Genomic DNA, 19,477 nt, shown 5'->3' with positions numbered 1-19,477 from the left:
AGACCACGACATGGTTATTAGAGACGAGGCATTGTAGATGGTCATGACATATTTGGGAGTTGGCCCAAGAGATGCCCTGTAGGAGATAGAAGACACCTGAGGGTGTCATGTTAGGTTTGGATTCTAAGAGAATTTGTATGCACAACAACTAATAGCGATAGAGCAGATCGATGGTGATGATGAGCAGATTATTCAATATAGAGCATAAGCAATGAGAGCATACATGTTGTACTTGGTTGGCACGTCCATATTGGTGGACAATGGTGTCTATTATGTGGATGTAGTTTACCTCAGATACTTCACTAACATGGAGCAGATTCATGAGTACAACTGCAGGGACACTTGTTTGGTTTACCTATACTCCAAGTTAGATGAAGGTTGTATGTAGAAGACCAAACAAATGATAGCTAGTTGCACGTTGTTAAGGGTAATGTATTTGCTTCCTTTACTATTTATGTACCATTTTCATAACACATGTGTTATGTCATTACTAATAATTCATATATACCATTTTCAGGCATGGATTCTCCAACACTTCCAACGTATATCCAGATGGTCATATGTTGATACATACACTAAGGATATGTCTCGTGTTTGTGCATACGCCCCGCTTAGAAAAAATAAGGAGACTGAGTCATTCAGAGTATATATTGATTGCATAGTAACACATTATATGCACTTCAAATGTGTCCCTTAGACGACATAGTCTTTTACTCTTGATGATTGGCTTATGGATCACATCTGATGTATCAGCATCTTCCTAAGCTCGTCGTGCACCAATTCAGGTATATACGATTTGTTCCAACATGCTCCTTTAATTCTGTTTATCCTACTATGGTCTACAGAGATGTAGATGCCATGTATGATGATTTCCTTAATCATATGATATCAGGTGAAACACGAGGTAGCGTAGCTCCTAACGACTAGAGTTGTGCATACAATTAAGTCTATTGGTATAACATTGCAGTATATGAGACATGGATTATGAATAGTATTATCATTTGTTACTTTGTTATTTGCACTATATTATAAATTGATTCATTCATATATATGACATTTTCATCTTGTACATTAAATGTATGATTTTATTTATAAAAATTTATTATGATAATAGTTATAATACATGATCTATTACATCCATGTATTTCTATAAAAGAAATTCAAAATTAACTATCTATGGTGCTTATAATCTACTACAGAAATGCATCTCCAAATCAATTTGTGACAAAATAAGTGTCTCGGTTAAGAATACATGTGGTGCATATAAAGTAAATATGAAAATACATCTACGGACTAGAAAATGCATCTTCAAACTAATTTTAGGCAAAAAAAAAAAAAAAAGTGAGGCTTGCCTCATCTACATACGTATTTTGTGTGAAATGGGGCATCCATAAATGCACTGCACACTTCCGGATTAGTGCATTCGTAGGATCATTTTCGAATTTTCTAAAGGTGCTTCTCCACCACCTAGGGTGGGAGACGCAATCCCCTCATAGTAAATCAATGATCCATATATAAGAGAGCCACTGCAAGCGAAAACCTATAATTTTCTGAAAATAGTATGGATAACAAAACAAGCACTCCTAACGCAATTATTTTCAGACTGTAAACCTCGGGACAATAATTTGGATTGACATAACCGAGCTTAAATATATGCTGTACACGGCAACAGAGGGAATTGGATGGCATTAGTGGCTTTGCATAACCTCTATTTACAATAAAGTTATTATAAATAAGGCAGGGAATAGAAATGCAAATGGTATTCACAGCAAGTGCCAACAAAGATATATACATAATCATGTACTCATGCAAGCATATACTAGAATGTCTCTTCTGGCTTTAGGAAATTGTAATATTCAAGTTGTGTCATCTCCCCACCGGCTGCAGAATCAAACTGACACCGATAGAAACTGCATTAATAGTTCAATAAACAATTGCATCAGATGTTTTAATCACAAGAAAGAGCAAGTCATTAACAACAAATACGGTGCATCAATATGGTAAGAGTTGATCATCAAAATTTTGACCCAATTTTATATTAGTTTCAAGATATACAAGAGCAAGTCATGAACTACGAATTCGATGCATCAATATTGTAAGAGTTGATCATCTAAAATTTGACCCCAATATTTGTTTCAAGATATACTCCCTTCTTTCGTCTCTAATCTTTGGCCTTTCAAGATTTTAAGCATATGTTTTTCACTGTATCTTTACAAATACCCAAAGCATGTATTAAAAAAGAATTAAGTGGAATTGGGTTTTTGAGTCTGTGTCTAAACTTTTAGTTTCTTGATCAGGGACAGGTATAAAGTTTTAAACTTAGTATTCTTTTATAAGTTGTGTTGCAAAATATAAGGCACGTAGAAATTACAAATATAAACAATGTTAAAATATAACCATGCAGCTATTTGTTTGATGCTAATATTGAAGAAGCATTTGAATTGAACCTTAAAACCTAAAAGAAAAAAGAAGCACAATTCTTTAAATTCATAATGACTCTACCAATTAATCTGTTTTCTCTGTTAAGACTACCACTGACACAAACAGTAACGATGCCATGAGCCTCTATCAATTTTAGAGGGTAATCTACAGGTATATAAGTAAATTATAAAAGTTCAGTTTTCATTTTTCAAATCATACTTTCACCGTGCTAGTTCTATCTGAATGTTTCTAACATCTCTAAGGAACACCTAAAAAAATATGAAGGCAATGACAGGATTAAAAAGGCACAGATATGATCTATTACACAGTAATACCTGCCATCCATGCCGAGTATCACAATTGTATTTTTCTGATGGCCAAAGGCAACATTATACTGTAAACCTTCTTGCAAGCGAAATTGAGCCACGGACCATTCTGAGCTAAAATACTTAGGCAATACACCTACAAAACATACAGAATTAAGAGAATTGTCAGCAGCAGCTTGTTCAATAAAAAATCTAAATTTCCAGACCAAACAAAACCCTGTAATACTACAGCTACACATGTTACTCTGGTTGTTCTATAGTTACTGAACAAAAACTTAATACCCATAGACTATAACTAATGAATGAATAACCCACAGTGGACAAATGCACAAACCTCTAATAAATGAGAGAGACAAAGCTGCCGATGGACTAATAGGACTAGACTCAGATGTAGTATGTGATCTCTCGTGCCCCAACAATCCCGAATCAACCTTCAGGTTGAATACATGAACAGTTCCCTTGTCACTCGAGACAGCTAACCACTGAGCCGTGGGAGAAAAGGCAAGGCTATATATCTCAGCTCGGTCAGCACCTCTCCGTACCTGAAATCATTATTACCATTCAAACTTTAAAAACAATTGAACTCATCACATAAATAAACAAACAAAAAACCTAACCAACTATTCAAAACAATCGGCCCCAAATGAACCTCAACCTAAAGTTCGAGCAGTATTTCAACCTAAAAAAGAGATTTTGAAAAATAAACTAAACACTCACATAAAAAAAAAAAAAAAACAAAATAATAATCATATTTCTATATAGGAAAATGCTAGCACTTTTAAGAAACTTTAAAAAGTAAGTTTTTATGGAAATCCTTCTATATATATAGTAGAAGAATATGAAAATGAAAAAAGTGAAATCAACCTCTTGGAGCAAAGAACCATCCAGGGTATTGAAAATCCTAATGAGAGTCCCCTTGGAGCTTGCAGTAGCAAGTAAAAGTCCATCTTGGGTTATATTGAAACAAGCAATTCTAGAATCATGTGCCAGGATGAACTTGGTTCTCTTGGAAGCATAATGTTCAACCCTAATCTGACCTTTCTGCAACCCAGGACAAGCCAACACCATAGTTTCCAAATGATGTGAAACCTCACAGAGACCCTTAGGGTTCGCAATAGTCTCAATTTGATGAAGAACCTTAAGATCAGAGAAATTATAAACAAAAATCTTATGCCCCAAAACAACAACAATTCTATCCCTCCTCAGACGAATCCCTTTCACCTCCGATCGAAACGACAACTCTCCAATACACCGCGACTGATGATCATCCCAGATCATCACCCTATCAGCCGGATACCGAGGGTCCGATCCCCCGCCAACGAAAGCAAGAATATTGCATCGAAACAACATGTGAACCAACCCGATTCCTCCGCCGTGACCGAAATCACGTCGGAATATTTCACGAAAGGGGTCACAATTATAGATTCGGAAGCCTTGATCGGTGCCAACGGCGAAACAACCGGAGTCTTGGTTGAAGGAGATATGAAGAGCGGTGGAAGTAGAATTTGGGGATGGATTAGGGGGAGAGGGAATTGGGGTTGACGAAGGTGGTTCTTCGGAATCAAGAGGCATTAGGGTTTGAGAGGTATGAGACATTTGGGCCTGGGAAACAAAATTGAAAATTAGGGTTTGAGAATTTCTTGGTTTTGGGGGGAGAAGAGAGAATAGAAAGAGATATCTATCTATCTATCTTCTGAGGAGAGGTGGCTTGCGTTGGGTTGCTTTTACTTCTTCTTCAAGGGACAAACACACATGGCATGAGAACATGTGTACACATAGCATAGTTAACATGTATATATAGTACTTTACATATATTTTGTTAACAAAAAACAAAACTAGTTTAGCTAAAATAATGCTCTTTAAATTTATCTAATATTTAAAATAAAAAACTGAAAATCAATTAGAGTATAATGAAATTTGTTTTATTGGACTAGATTATTGTAGTTTTAAAAAATGATTTTTGAAATATTTATATTTTTGTTATAATTTTTTAATAAAGTTTTAAATGAAACATTCTTAAAATGATTTTTAGAAAATATTTTGTATTTTATGTGATTTTGTATATGAGATATTTTTTAATAAAAAATTATTTTGAGTAGTTTATAGTATAAAAAATAGATAAAAAAAATATTTGAAGAAATATGCCATTTATGTTTTGTTAAAATTTCCTCCATCTAATTCTTATTATAAGAGAGAAAAATTTAAGATCAAATAGCTTGATCATTGAATAAATTTGAAAATTGAAAATTTTCTTAAAATAGAATTTTAGAGAATATTTTTTTATTAATTTTAAATAAATTGTCACAAGTTAAGAAATGAAAAAATATTAATATTGTTATATTAATATTGATAAATTGTGTCATATCCTAAATTTTGTCCATTAATTTCAGTTGATTGAATTTTTTTTAATTAAGTTCATACTCTACATCAATGTAGATCGTCTACATTTGAGTCCTTAATATCAATAGATTTGAATCAATCTAGCTCATCATTTGTACTCCATAAATTAGAGGATCAACTCGAATGACTCAAAAATCAAAGATAATATTTTTGACTTTTTTATAATTTTTCATTTAATCTTATTATTAACTTATATTTCACTTCTTATTGTTATTATTTAGTTTTATTTTATAATCTTCATTTTATCACTTTTATCTTTATTAGTTATTTTTAATTATTTTCTTTTACTATTATTAGTTTTAATCATCATCAATATTTTTATTTCACTTTTAGTTTAGGTTAGGTGTAGTTTTCATTATTATTAGTTTTATTAGTTATATTATTATTAATTATTATTTACTTTTTAGTTATGTTACTATTATTATTATTATTTTATTTTTATTTTCTTGAGTCTGGGTCAAAATCTAAGTCAATTGTCCAATAAGTCAACAAAAGATTAAAAAAGCAAAAGAATGTGTGAAGAAGGGATCAAAGTAGAGAGAAAAAAATATATTATTTTTTATTTCGGTTACAATTAGAGATTTTTTTTTAAAATAACCATTTTTAAAAAAAAAATCCAAAATAATCAATTATTCAAAAAAATACCAAAATAACCAAGTTTGGTAGAGGATGCGCCATATGAATTGGCGCACCCCCAAACCACTAAGAGGAGGGGCCAATAGCATTGGCGCATGCATTGGGCTCCTCATGAGGAGGCGCCAATGCTAGTGGCGCCTGCATTGGGCCTCATGAGGAGGCGCAAATGCTAGTGGCGTCCGAGTGTATTTTGTTTGGTATGCGAGTTCATCTAGTGCCTGCATGTGATGCTCATGTGGGCGCTCATGTGTTTTGTACAATGGATGTTCCGTCTCTATAAATACCACGTCTTGGATACAATATTTTTCACTCAAACTCATCTCCTAATACCATAAGTTGTCTAGTTCAACCATCAATTTCAATTCTCTTTATTTCAACAATGTCTGCATACATTCAGAAACGAAATGCTGATGTAATATTTTTTGTCGTTGCGGCTCCGATACAGGTTCGACTTTGGAACACAGATATGTTTGAACGTCTTAATCGGACGTTGTATAGTTGGTTAGAGGGAGAAATTGGAGAGGGTGAACGGATTAGAAGAATACAATGGCTTGTGTCCACGTTCAACCAACACGGAGAAGTGCGTGAATGGGGGGATATTAAGACCGACCAAGGCGCTCGTAGGATGATGCATTACATGTTCAAAATTGTTTTGATGGTTGTAATTGCATAGTTCTTGTATTGTATTTGTTACAATTATCTGTTTTACTATTTATGTAATGGTACTTTCGTCACAGACGTCTAATATGAAATAAATTTAGTTTTTCATATATTGCAACAGAGGTACATATGAATTTATTTGGTTGTGCTCGTTCCAACACTAGGACAGTTATTATGACTGTGACCTGGTTGACGGCATGAACTACATAGTCTAACCATTTTGTTCGTCGTATCCATTTCGGTTCGAATTCGGGTGCTGTTAGGGCGACCCTTTTTCTTCCTTCGCATAACTTCGTTGTGCCAGACGATGTCCCCTTGATATTCTGGCCAATAATCCTCTTTTGCCACTACCAAAAAGTTAATTTTATAAACATTTGAAAGGCTGGCGACTTTGTAAACTTCAGATAGCAAGTAGGATGAATCCCTTCGAACTTTTGAGCATGCCGCAATGACATGGGAGAAGGGGGTACGAAAGGCTTGGAACCTTCCGCAGTCGCACCAACCTCTATCTAGTTCGACTCTGTACTGTCCTATCGGCATGCCCTCATTGTGATCCATGGACTCGACAACATTAAACCAACCTTTAGTTCGGTCAAATACCGTAACCACGTGTGTGTTTGCTTTGGCAGCTTCATGTTTGATGAATTTCATTGAAGCATCACTGAACAATTGTCTAAATTGCAACACTGAACTCCATTTTGAGCGTTTGGTTTCAAATAACGCCCCTAGCCTGAAATATGTAGCCTGCACCAAAGCGGTTATTGGTAGGTTACAAATTCCTTTGAAGACGGAGTTCATTGATTCCATAAGATTTATTGTCATGTGGCCCTAACGCTTACTATTGTCGTATGCCCTAGTCCACTTCTCCAACGGAATACTATCGATCCACCGTACCGCATGTTCGTTCGACAATCTTATTTCCTCGTGGTAGTGTTTGAAAGAAGGTTCTGATAATGTGTAACCTGCATTGACAACCTTCTTACGCAACGTCTTATCTTTGATTTCCCGCATGAAATTCCTAGCAATATGTCTAATACAGAACCCATGCATCGAAGGAGGATTTTGCCAGCCATTGTCAATGTTATTATATGCACTGATGATTGAGGGGTGTCTATCAGAGATCAAACACAAGTTAGGCTGAGGTGCAACGTACAATCGGAGATTTCTTAGGAAAAAACTCCATCCCTCAGCAGTCTCCCCTTCAACTAGGACAAAGGCGATTGAAAAAATATTGTTGTTCCCATCTTGTGCCGCTGCCATCAGTAACGTTCCTTTGTATTTTCCATACAACCATGTACCATCAATTTGTATAATTGGTTTATAGAAAGAAAAACCTATGATACATGGTTGATACGCCCAGAATAGACAGTGAAATATTCTATTTCCAACAGCGCACGTACCATCTGGTGTATAGGCGGACAATGTTTCCATCTTGACAATTGTCCCAAGAGCATAGTGTTTTAGAGCCAACAGGTATTTTGGAAGTTGTTTGTAAGACTCCTCCCAATTGCCAAACACTTTTTCAACAGCCTTAGTTCTAGTTATCCATGCCTTCCTATATGATGGAGTGTGATCGTACTCTGCCTTAATATGCGAGATTATTATACTCACCTTTAACGACGGATTGTCGCCAATGACAGACAATATTTCATCGCATATTAGCTGAGAGCTTAATTTACGATGATCTTGCACTGGGTTTGTCAGCATGCATATGTGATCTGGACCCATTGGTCCAATCTCCCAAGACTCGCTCCTCTTTCGGTATGAAGCTGACAATCTAAAAAGGCAGTGCTCATTCGGATAATAAACTTTATACCTCGATGCGTCAATTCTGTCAACTTTGAAATCAGTTGATAGTTGCATGTGGAATTTCTTAATGGCTTTTACACATTCCTCTTTTGTGCGAAATGTGTCTCCTTGTTTCAGAGATCCTTGCATCTGCACGTAAGGATTGTACCATACATCTGTCGAAGGTTCATCTGAACCCAAATTTAACCTTGTCATATGTTGGGGTGGGCAATATACATGACTTACTGGTATTGGCTACTCTTCCTCTTCAACATTCACCATCGAATCAACCATGATCTCAAGTTCCTCTTCTTCGTCGTCTGAAACATTCACCTCAGCTTGTTCGTCATCAGTCTCACAAAATACTTGTAACTGATCAATATACTGAGACACTTGTTTTTGATGTGGTAATATATACAACTCTATATTGTTGTAACCGGATTGTTCGTGACTGACAATCATATGTTGAACATCATCATCATCATCTCGAATCTTCTTCTGATAAAATTTTACCTGTTTTTCTGCAAACCAAACCGTATTTTTATAGATGATCTGACCCACATTACTGCACTGTAATTTCTTTTCTATTCTTTGTTTCAGATGTGAAAAATTTGATCGTCGATTTATTGTAAACTGAGTCACCTCTGTGTTTCGAAAACAAAAACCGAACAACTGATGATCAAATATTTCACCTTCGATATAGGCATTGATCATGTAATGTTGTGTCGAAGACATTATGTTGAAATATTAAATATGTAGATAGCTTTAATGTAATTGAATGCATTGCTAAGTTGTTCATCTACACAACATAAATAGTTTGGTCATTGCTAAGTTGGTCGTTGCATTGATAACTTGGTCATTGTCTGTACAAACTTGACCATAAATGCAGTAGAAGGAATCTAGCATGCAGAGAAAAGAGTGACAAGAACACACATGCACCAAGGAATCAAAGAATCTCTGAGCTCTATGCCCTAAGATTCTAACCTAGGCGCTCATTCCCTAGGCGCCATAAAGTAACTGAGGCGCCAAAGGGTTGGGCGCCTCTTCACACAAACTTTTCTTAGGCGCCACTAGGAAGGGTGCCCCTTCCAATTTCCCTACACTAAGGCGCCAAGAGGAAGAACGCCTCTTCCTTGCATGTGAGAAATCACATGTACGCGCCAAGAGGAAGGACTCATCTTCCCTTGCATGTGCTTTCTTCACATGCGCCAAGAAGAGATTCTTCACATGCTAGCTTTGTCTCACATTCTGAATTTGGTCATTCCCTTGTCTCCTCTTGCCTTTCCATGCAACCAATCACACTCTTTTTAGGTTACAAACCTACTCACTCATTCATCTATAAATAGCCTCTCATATCAACAATATCAAATCATCTTCATCAATACTCAATTATATTCTTCTACCACACTTCTTTCATCTACCAAACTCAAGCTTTACAAATTCAAATCATGTCTTTGTTGACTATGGGCGATGAACACAGAGGCACAATCGAGAATATCTCGGCATTTGTATGTTATCTCTCTCTTTCAATTTTTTATGTTTTTTGTGTTATACCTTTGTTATCTCTCTCTATTTAGTTTCTATTTTTGTCTTACTTCTTATAGATATCTTTTTTGTGTTATACCTTTGTTATCTCTCTCTTTTTAGTTTCTATTTTTGTCTTACTTCTTATAGATGTGTGTTTGTTGAGTATGTATTTCTTCTTCTAATTGTATTTTCTTACTTTTTTTGTTATTAGGATCCGAAGCGGTTTAGATGCCGTGTACATGAATATGTACCCCACGATCCATTAATAGAACCATATATTAGAGGATGTGGATGTGAAGTCATGGCTTCTTGATGATTTTGATGATTATAACATCTCTAAACAATTCTCATGTGAAAAGATCAAAAAGCTGTCAAAGACTTGAAGTGAATTGAAGTGGAGTAAAGATTCAAGTGAAGTATATCATTTCAAAGGATCAAGTATCATCATTGGTATATCTAAAACTTTCACTAATATGATATACAAGTGTTCAAATATTTATTCCATGATATCTTGGTTCATATAGAAAATTAGGATGTATTGCATTTCATTTTCATATTTTGCCAAATTCTATTTTTCAAAACTGGGCTTCAGTAACCGGTTACCCACCGAGCAGTAACCGGTTACCACTGTTGTTTTTCAAATATTTTTTGGACGTTGGAAGCAAGTAATCGGTTGCCCACCGAGCAGTAACCGATTACCACTGACGAATTTTGGCAGATTGGTGCATTTCTTCATTCAAATGTTTTCTTTGCATTCCTTTGAATCATGACATCCTTTCATTCATCATACTCTTTCAAAAAGGTGTTTGTAGCAATATATAAACATCATTACTCTTTTTTTTATACCCACCTCCTTTCTTGCAAACACTTTCAATTAATCATTCTTATAAAAACTCAGATTTTTATCAAGTGTCCAAAAACTTTCTTAAAAAAGTATTTTTTGCATTAAACCTTCATATACCTTGCTAAGAATATATATCATTTGGTTTGAACACTTGTATACTACATTGAGTGATTGATATCAAAAGGGGAAGATTAATCCAAGTGATTAATATATTCAAGATTCATCATCAACTTTTTAATTAAGTTCAGATTTTTGTATCACTTGTGACCGAGGTTTCAAAGTCACTTCACTATAGATGAATGTTTGATTGAAAATGAAGTTACTCATGAAGTTATGCTAAAAGGTAAAAGAGTTAACAATATATTTCAAATCTCTTTAGATAACTTGTCTTTGAATGGTAGGTGTCTCTTGGCAAACAACAATGAATCATGGTTATGGCACAAGAGGTTTGCTCATATTCATATGGAGCACTTGAATAAATTGATCAAGCATGACTTAGTCATTGGATTGCCGAAGATCAAATTCATCAAAGATGGGTTGTGTGGTTCTTGTCAAAAAGGAAAGCAAACTAAGTCAACTTTCATTTCCAAGAATGCGGTGTCCACAACTAGGCCACTACAATTGTTGCACATGGATCTCTTTGGTCCATCGAGAACAAAAAGCTTCGGAGGTAACGTTTATGCATTAGTTATTGTTGATAATTTCTCTAGATATAATTGGACATTATTTTTAGTGCAGAAAAGTGATGCCTTCAAAGCATTCAAGAAGTATGCCAAGCAAATTCAAAATGAGAAGTCTCTTTCAATTATCTCCATTAGAAGCGATCATGGTAGAGAATTCCAAAATGCCTCATTCGAAGAATTTTGTGAAGAACATGGAATCTCACACAACTTCTCCGCACCAAGAACTCCACAACAAAATGGTGTCGTAAAAAGGAAGAATAGGTCATTAATAGAACTTGCAAGGACAATGCTAAGTGATTCAAATCTTCCTAAGTATTTTTGGGCGGATGCGGTGAGCACGACAGGTTTTGTAAGTAACCGTGTTAATATTCGGCCTATTCTCAAGAAAACCCCTTATGAACTTTTCAAAGGGAGAAAACCAAATATTTCTTTCTTTCATATTTTCGGGTGTAAGTGCTTTGTCCTCAACAACGACAAAGACAACCTTGGTTATCATTTTTGTGAATGAATGCTTATTATGTTTGTGAATGTATGACTGTTTTTTATCAAGTCTTTTCCCAACCTTTTTGCTAATGACAAAGGGGGAGAAGAATTGCTTGTTGTTTTTGTTTCTCTAACATTTTGTAGGAAAGATACACATTTCCAAAGCTTTGCTCATATTCCAAAAGAAAGGGGGAGCACTTGCATAGGGGGGGATATCCTTGGATTAGAGAAACAAGTTTAGAATCAACTTTCAAGTAGTGAGTTGTCATCATCAAAAAGGGGGAGATTCTGAAGTCATGGCTTCTTGATGATTTTGATGATTACAACATCTCTAAACAATTCTCATGTGAAAAGATCAAAAAGTTGTCAAAGACTTAAAGTGAATTGAAGTGGAGTAAAGATTCAAGTGAAGTATATCATTTCAAAGGATCAAGTATCATCATTGGTATATCTAAAACTTTCACTAATATGATATACAAGTGTTCAAATATTTATTCCATGATATCTTGGTTCATATAGAAAATTAGGATGTATTGCATTTCATTTTTCACATTCTGCCAAATTCTATTTTTCAAAACTGGGCTTCAGTAACCGGTTACCCACCGAGCAGTAACCGGTTACCACTGTTGTTTTTCAAATATTTTTTGGACGTTGGAAGCAAGTAACCGGTTACCCACCGAGCAGTAACCGGTTACCACTGATGAATTTTGGCAGATTGGTGCATTTCTTCATTCAAATGTTTTCTTTGCATTCCTTTGAATCATGGCATCCTTTCATTCATCATACTCTTTCAAAAAGGTGTTTGTAGCAATATATAAACATCATTACTCATTTTTTTATACCCACCTCCTTTCTTACAAACACTTTCAATTAATAATTCTTATAAAAACTCAGATTTTTATCAAGTGTCCAAAAACTTTCTTAAAAAAGTATTCTTTGCATTAAACCTTCATATACCTTGCTAAGAATACATATCATTTGGTTTGAACACTTGTATACTACATTAAGTGATTGATATCCAAAGGGGAAGATTAATCCAAGTGATTAATATATTCAAGATTCATCATCAACGTTTTAAATAAGTTCAAATTTTTGTATCATACCTTGTTGTCCAGGATTGTTGGAAACAAGTGAAGTGTTGAAGAGGATTGTTCTTCATACACTTGATTACCTATAGGTTAGATAGTAAGCATCACCATTGGTGTGAGTAGGCTGTACAATAATTCTAACTATAGTGAAATCTCTTTCGAGTCGAAAGGGGAGTGGAGTACCTTCGGAGTGTGAAGGGAACCACTATAATTTCCGGTGTCCTTTTACTTTCCGCAATTTATTTTTCAGCACTTAAACGAAAAATAAACAAGAACCGGAAACAAGATCGAAGAAATTTTTTACCACCTAATTCACCCCCCCCCCCCCCCCCCTCTTAGGCACATTTACAACTTACATTTGGCATCAGAGCAAGTTATAGGTAACTTGTTCCTAAAGATTCAGATGGCTTCCGCAAACAATGATCGTGTATTTAAAGATGGTGGTAGTAGTAACAAGCCTCCTTTGTTTTCCGGTCAATATTTCGACTTTTGGAAAATCCGTATGAAGGCACATTTAGAAGCACAAGGAAGTGACATATGGGAGGCGGTTCAAAATGGTCCTTTTATTCCTACAACGGTTGTCAACGGTGCTAGTTCAACAAAGCCACAAGGATCATGGGATGATGATGATAAGAAAAGGGTTCTCTATGATAAAAAGGCGATTAATATTTTACAAAGTGCACTTGGAATGGATGAATTCTTCCGCATCTCAACATGTACAACGGAAAAGGAAATATGGGATACTCTTGTAGAAACTCACGAAGGAACGGCCGAAGTCAAGAGATCTAGATTGAACACGTTAAGTCAAGAGTACGAGTTATTCCGAATGCAACCGGGAGAATCAATCCTCGACTTGCAAAAAAGATTCGTGCATTTGACAAATCACTTGAAAGCACTTGGTAAGACACTAACTAATGATGAACTTAATCTTAAAGTGCTTAGGTCTTTAACAAGAGAATGGCAACCCAAAGTGACGGCGATTTCCGAAAAGAAAAGTTTATCAACAATGACATCCGCTACTTAATTCGGAAAGCTTCAAGAATATGAGACGGAACTTGGACTATTGGAGAAACATGAGGTCCAAGAGAAGAAATCCAAGAGCATTGCCTTAAAAGTTGATTCCAAAGTTGTGAAGAAAGAAGACAATCCCGAAGAGGACGGAAACTTTATGCTTCTTGTAAAAAGACTAGGAAAATATTTTGGTGCAAAAAATAATATTGGAAACTCTAGTTACACAAGAAGAAAGAAGTTCTCAAAGAACAAAGAAAGAGAAGCATCAACATCCAATGAAGACATTACATGCTATGAATGTGGAAAACAAGGCCACATCAAACCGGAATGTCCCAAACTCGCAAAGAATCGTGACAACAAAGGAAAGAAGGATTACAATAAGAAGGCCTACATTGCTTGGGATGACAATGAAATAAGTTCTTCATCGGATTCCGATAGTGATCAAAGCGCAAATCTAGCATTGATGGCATCACATCATTCCGACGATGAAGACGATGAGGTTAGTAGTAACTTTTCAATTTTTGATAATGATGGTCAAGGAGCAATTGATGAACTTTTAAGTGAATGCAAAATTCTATACAAAACTATTTCATCTCAAAAGAATCAAATATCAACTTTGGAAGAAAATATTGAGAAAATGAAAAATAATCTCAAAGATGAAAAGGAAGAATTAATCAAGAATTTTGCATGCACTAAATGTGAGTCACTTGCTTTTCAAATAGTTCAATTGAAGAGAGTTATTGAAAGATATGAAAAAGGTCAAATCAGATTGGAACATGTTCTTAGTAGTCAAAGATACTCAAATGATAAAAGTGGTTTAGGTTATTCAAATTTTGCTAAACAAACTTCTAACAAGACCATTTTTGTAAAAGCTAAAGAACAAATTCCTTTAGATAAAAGTAACAAGCCTAAAGTGGTTCATCAATATAATAATAGGAAAAGGAACAAATCTTATTATAAAAAGAAATCTTATTCCCCTAGATATAAAAGCAACTTTGAGCCTACATGTTTCTATTGTGGTATTAAAGGTCATACTCCTAATGCATGTTATGTTAGAAACTTTAGTGTTGCTCAAGGCCATTATGTATGGGTTAAGAAAGAAACTACCTTTGAAGGACCCAAAGCAATTTGGGTACATAATAAAACTTAACTCTGTTTTGTAGGTATGCTTGAAGACCTCCTCAAATCAATGGTATCTTGATAGTGGGTGTTCAAGGCACATGACGGGTGACTTAAACAAATTTTCACATCTAACGCTTAAGGCCAAAGGATATGTTACTTATGGTGACAACAACAAAGGAAGAATCCTTGGTGTAGGCATCATTGGTTCACCGCCTTCAACAAATATAGAAGATGTTCTATTTGTAGAAGGTCTAAAGCATAGTCTCCTTAGCATTACCAATTGTGTGACCGAGGTTTCAAAGTCACTTCACTAAAGATGAATGTTTGATTGAAAATGAAGTTACTCATGAAGTTATGCTAAAAGTTAAAAGAGTTAACAATATATTTCAAATCTCTTTAGATAACTTGTCTTTGAATGTTAGGTGTCTCATGGCAAACAACAATGAATCATGGTTATGGCACAAGAGGTTTGCTCATATTCATATGGAGCACTTGAATAAATTGATCAAGCATGACTTAGTCATTGGATTGCCGAAGATCAAATTCATCAAAGATGGGTTGTGTGGTGCTTGTCAAAAAGGAAAGCAAACTAAGTCAACTTTCATTTCCAAGAATGTGGTGTCCACAACTAGGCCACTACAATTGTTGCACATGGATCTCTTTGGTCCATCGAGAACAAAAAGCTTCGGAGGTAACGTTTATGCATTAGTTATTGTTGATAATTTCTCTAGATATACTTGGACATTGTTTTTAGTGCAGAAAAGTGATGCCTTCAAAGCATTCAAGAAGTATGCCAAGCAAATTCAAAATGAGAAGTCTCTTTCAATTATCTCCATTAGACGCGATCATGGTGGAGAATTCCAAAATGCCTCATTCGAAGAATTTTGTGAAGAACATGGAATCTCACACAACTTCTCCGCACCAAGAACTCCACAACAAAATGGTGTCGTAAAAAGGAAGAATAGGTCATTAATAGAACTTGCAAGGACAATGCTAAGTGATTCAAATCTTCCTAAGTATTTTTGGGCGGATGCGGTGAGCACGACATGTTTTGTAAGTAACCGTGTTAATATTCGGCTTATTCTCAAGAAAACCCCTTATGAACTTTTCAAAGGGAGAAAACCAAATATTTCTTTCTTTCATATTTTCGGGTGTAAGTGTTTTGTCCTCAACAACGCCAAAGACAACCTTGGTTATCATTTTTGTGAATGAATGCTTATTATGTTTGTGAATGTATGACTGTTTTTTATCAAGTCTTTTCCCAACCTTTTTGCTAATGACAAAGGGGGAGAAGAATTGCTTGTTGTTTTTGTTTCTCTAACATTTTGTAGGAAAGATACAAATTTCCAAAGCTTTGCTCATATTCCAAAAGAAAGGGGGAGCACTTGCATAGGGGGGGATATCCTTGGATTAGAGAAACAAGTTTAGAATCAACTTTCAAGTAGTGAGTTGTCATCATCAAAAAGGGGGAGATTCTGAAGTCATGGCTTCTTGATGATTTTGATGATTACAACATCTCTAAACAATTCTCATGTGAAAAGATCAAAAAGTTGTCAAAGACTTGAAGTGAATTGAAGTGGAGTAAAGATTCAAGTGAAGTATATCATTTCAAAGGATCAAGTATCATCATTGGTATATCTAAAACTTTCACTAATATGATATACAAGTGTTCAAATATTTATTCCATGATATCTTGGTTCATATAGAAAATTAGGATGTATTGCATTTCATTTTTCACATTCTGCCAAATTCTATTTTTCAAAACTGGGCTTCAGTAACCGGTTACCCACCGAGCAGTAACCGGTTACCACTGTTGTTTTTCAAATATTTTTTGGACGTTGGAAGCAAGTAACCGGTTACCCACCGAGCAGTAACCGGTTACCACTGACGAATTTTGGCAGATTGGTGCATTTCTTCATTCAAATGTTTTCTTTGCATTCCTTTGAATCATGACATCCTTTCATTCATCATACTCTTTCAAAAAGGTGTTTGTAGCAATATATAAACATCATTACTCATTTTTTTATACCCACCTCCTTTCTTACAAACACTTTCAATTAATCATTCTTATAAAAACTCAGATTTTTATCAAGTGTCCAAAAACTTTCTTAAAAAAGTATTCTTTGCATTAAACCTTCATATACCTTGCTAAGAATACATATCATTTGGTTTGAACACTTGTAGTACTACATTAAGTGATTGATATCCAAAGGGGAAGATTAATCCAAGTGATTAATATATTCAAGATTCATCATCAACTTTTTAATTAAGTTCAGATTTTTGTATCATACCTTGTTGTCCAGGATTGTTGGAAACAAGTGAAGTGTTGAAGAGGATTGTTCTTCATACACTTGATTACCTATAGGTTAGATAGTAAGCATCACCATTGGTGTGAGTAGGCTGTACAATAATTCTAACTATAGTGAAATCTCTTTCGAGTCGAAAGGGGAGTGGAGTACCTTCGGAGTGTGAAGGGAACCACTATAATTTCCGGTGTCCTTTTACTTTCCACAATTTATTTTTCAGCACTTAAACGAAAAATAACCAAGAACCGGAAACAAGATCGAAGAATTTTTTTACCACCTAATTCACCCCCCCCCCTCTTAGGCGCATTTACAACTTACAGTGGATTTGGAAATCTACTAAACATTGTTTCGTACTCGATGGACTACAAGTTCATTTTGGCTTTGTTGGAGAGGTGGAGATCCGAGACCCACACATTTCACCTTCCGATTGGTGAGTGTACCGTCACACTTGAGGACGTGTACATGTCGTTGGGTCTCCGTGTAGACGGAAAGACAATGAATGGTCGAGTTAACCAAGACAATAATATATGCAATGAATTATTGGATGCCCCTTTGTTAGACGACGAAACTGAGGGTGACACATCTGGTCAAGCAAGGGGCCAAGGTATAAATTTAAAATACCTAAAACAATATTATGCCAGTATAGTATTGTCCGACGATTCAACCGAGTATGAGAAAATAATAAAAGCTCGGTGTTATATTATGATTTTATTTGATTACTTTTTGTTTCCAGAAAGTACAAGTAATTCTGTGAATATAATGTATTTTTTCCTTTATTACGCAACATTAATAAGGTAAACACTTATAGTTGGGGTTCAGCTGTGTTGGCCCATCTATATAGTGCAATGTGTAGAACTGCAAAAAAGAATACATGTACTTTTTTTTCATGTGGGTATTTGCTTCAAGCTTGGGGGTGGTCAAGAATGTCGTCGCTCGCCCCGATAAATGAGCGTCCATTCGTGTTCCCGTTTGCAACCAAGTAAGTCTAACACTTTACCATTCACCATTTAGTTAATTATATTTATTATTATAATTAACAGTAAATAATATTTTTCACTTCTTTTTATTATCTTAGATGGTCAGTAAGGGGAATGAACTACAACAGGTGTCCGAAACACACTATGGTAGTCTATCGAAATCTATTGGACCACATTGGACATGACGATGTAATAATCCTACCGAACTATATTTTAATTTAAAAATACTTCTCAAATTATTTTCCATGTAACCATTTCGTATTGTTTTACAGTTTGTTTGGAGGCCATATCTGGGTATGAATCATGATATGAACCATGACGATGCTGCGGTTTGGACAGCGAAGACACCGATTATCCGATTCACTACGGTGGAAATGCACCAAAGTGACCGGGTCAAACTGCAGTTCGGAATGCTACAATAGATTCCAGAATCTCCCACGTGTTTGGGGAATTTGCATCAAAAAAGGGTCGATACACAGTGGGATTATTCTAACTGGAGAGACTTTGCAAAAGACATGTGTCGTCAATGGAGGAATCGACGACAACACATCTTGAATGAACCAGTCATCCAAGGTGCAAGACCCACTTAACAATATATGGCATGGTCTAGGTCGATAACAACTCAGCAATTTGTATCTGAGCCACAATATTTGATGGATCCACGCCAACTTGCTTCGTCATCGTATGCCCAACACCAATTCACCACCCAACACCAATGTGAACCCACCTAAACCCCACAACCAACCACACAACATCAACCGACCACATACACACAACAACCAAACACCCAACATCGCAACCCGTTCATGTCAACCACCCAACAACCAACCATCCAACGTCGCACCCCGTTCATACCACCCACCCAAACACAAAACCAAGAATTAAACCCCACATCCACAACCGTCTACAGCCCAGATAATTCATATGGGTCACTTCATCGTAGCCCCCCACCAATGAACACCCAACCACTATTTAACTATAGTATGCCCCAGGAACCATTGCTTCGTTTCCAAAACGACTCAATGGCCCAATTTGGGCAACTATACCGTCCATAATTCACCCAACCCCAACGACCTAACTACAATGACATGAGCACTGAACTCCATTACGGAAGTGCCGTTGGCCAGAGTCCCTCCGGATATTGAGAGCAAATGATGACACATCTGTCAAATACCGCTGGAACTTCCGCCGGACCTTCCAACCAG

General features: G+C 35.8%; 2 protein-coding genes across 2 annotated transcripts; one reads left to right on the top strand and one right to left on the bottom strand.

Annotated features, from left to right (window-relative positions):
* Positions 1-1,612: 1,612 nt before the first annotated feature.
* Positions 1,613-4,532, bottom strand: LOC127091473 (autophagy-related protein 18a). Its single transcript, XM_051030117.1, has 4 exons — positions 3,612-4,532; positions 3,082-3,289; positions 2,757-2,883; positions 1,613-1,910 (listed from the first exon to the last, which is right to left on the bottom strand). Exons 1-4 carry the CDS (start codon positions 4,341-4,343, stop codon positions 1,820-1,822), a joined length of 1,158 nt encoding a protein of 385 aa, XP_050886074.1. The 5' UTR covers positions 4,344-4,532; the 3' UTR covers positions 1,613-1,819.
* An 8,727-nt stretch (positions 4,533-13,259) lies between these two features.
* On the top strand, positions 13,260-15,017 carry LOC127095473 (uncharacterized). The gene is made up of 2 exons (XM_051034155.1): positions 13,260-13,790; positions 13,890-15,017. The coding sequence occupies exons 1-2, from the start codon at positions 13,260-13,262 to the stop codon at positions 15,015-15,017; spliced, it is 1,659 nt and encodes a 552-aa protein (XP_050890112.1).
* Positions 15,018-19,477: the final 4,460 nt, after the last annotated feature.

The sequence above is a fragment of the Lathyrus oleraceus genome, chromosome 6, assembly GCF_024323335.1.
Source record: "Lathyrus oleraceus cultivar Zhongwan6 chromosome 6, CAAS_Psat_ZW6_1.0, whole genome shotgun sequence".
NCBI lineage: Eukaryota > Viridiplantae > Streptophyta > Magnoliopsida > Fabales > Fabaceae > Lathyrus > Lathyrus oleraceus.
Note: the sequence above shows the minus strand (reverse complement) of the source record. Positions and strands in the feature narration are given on the sequence as shown.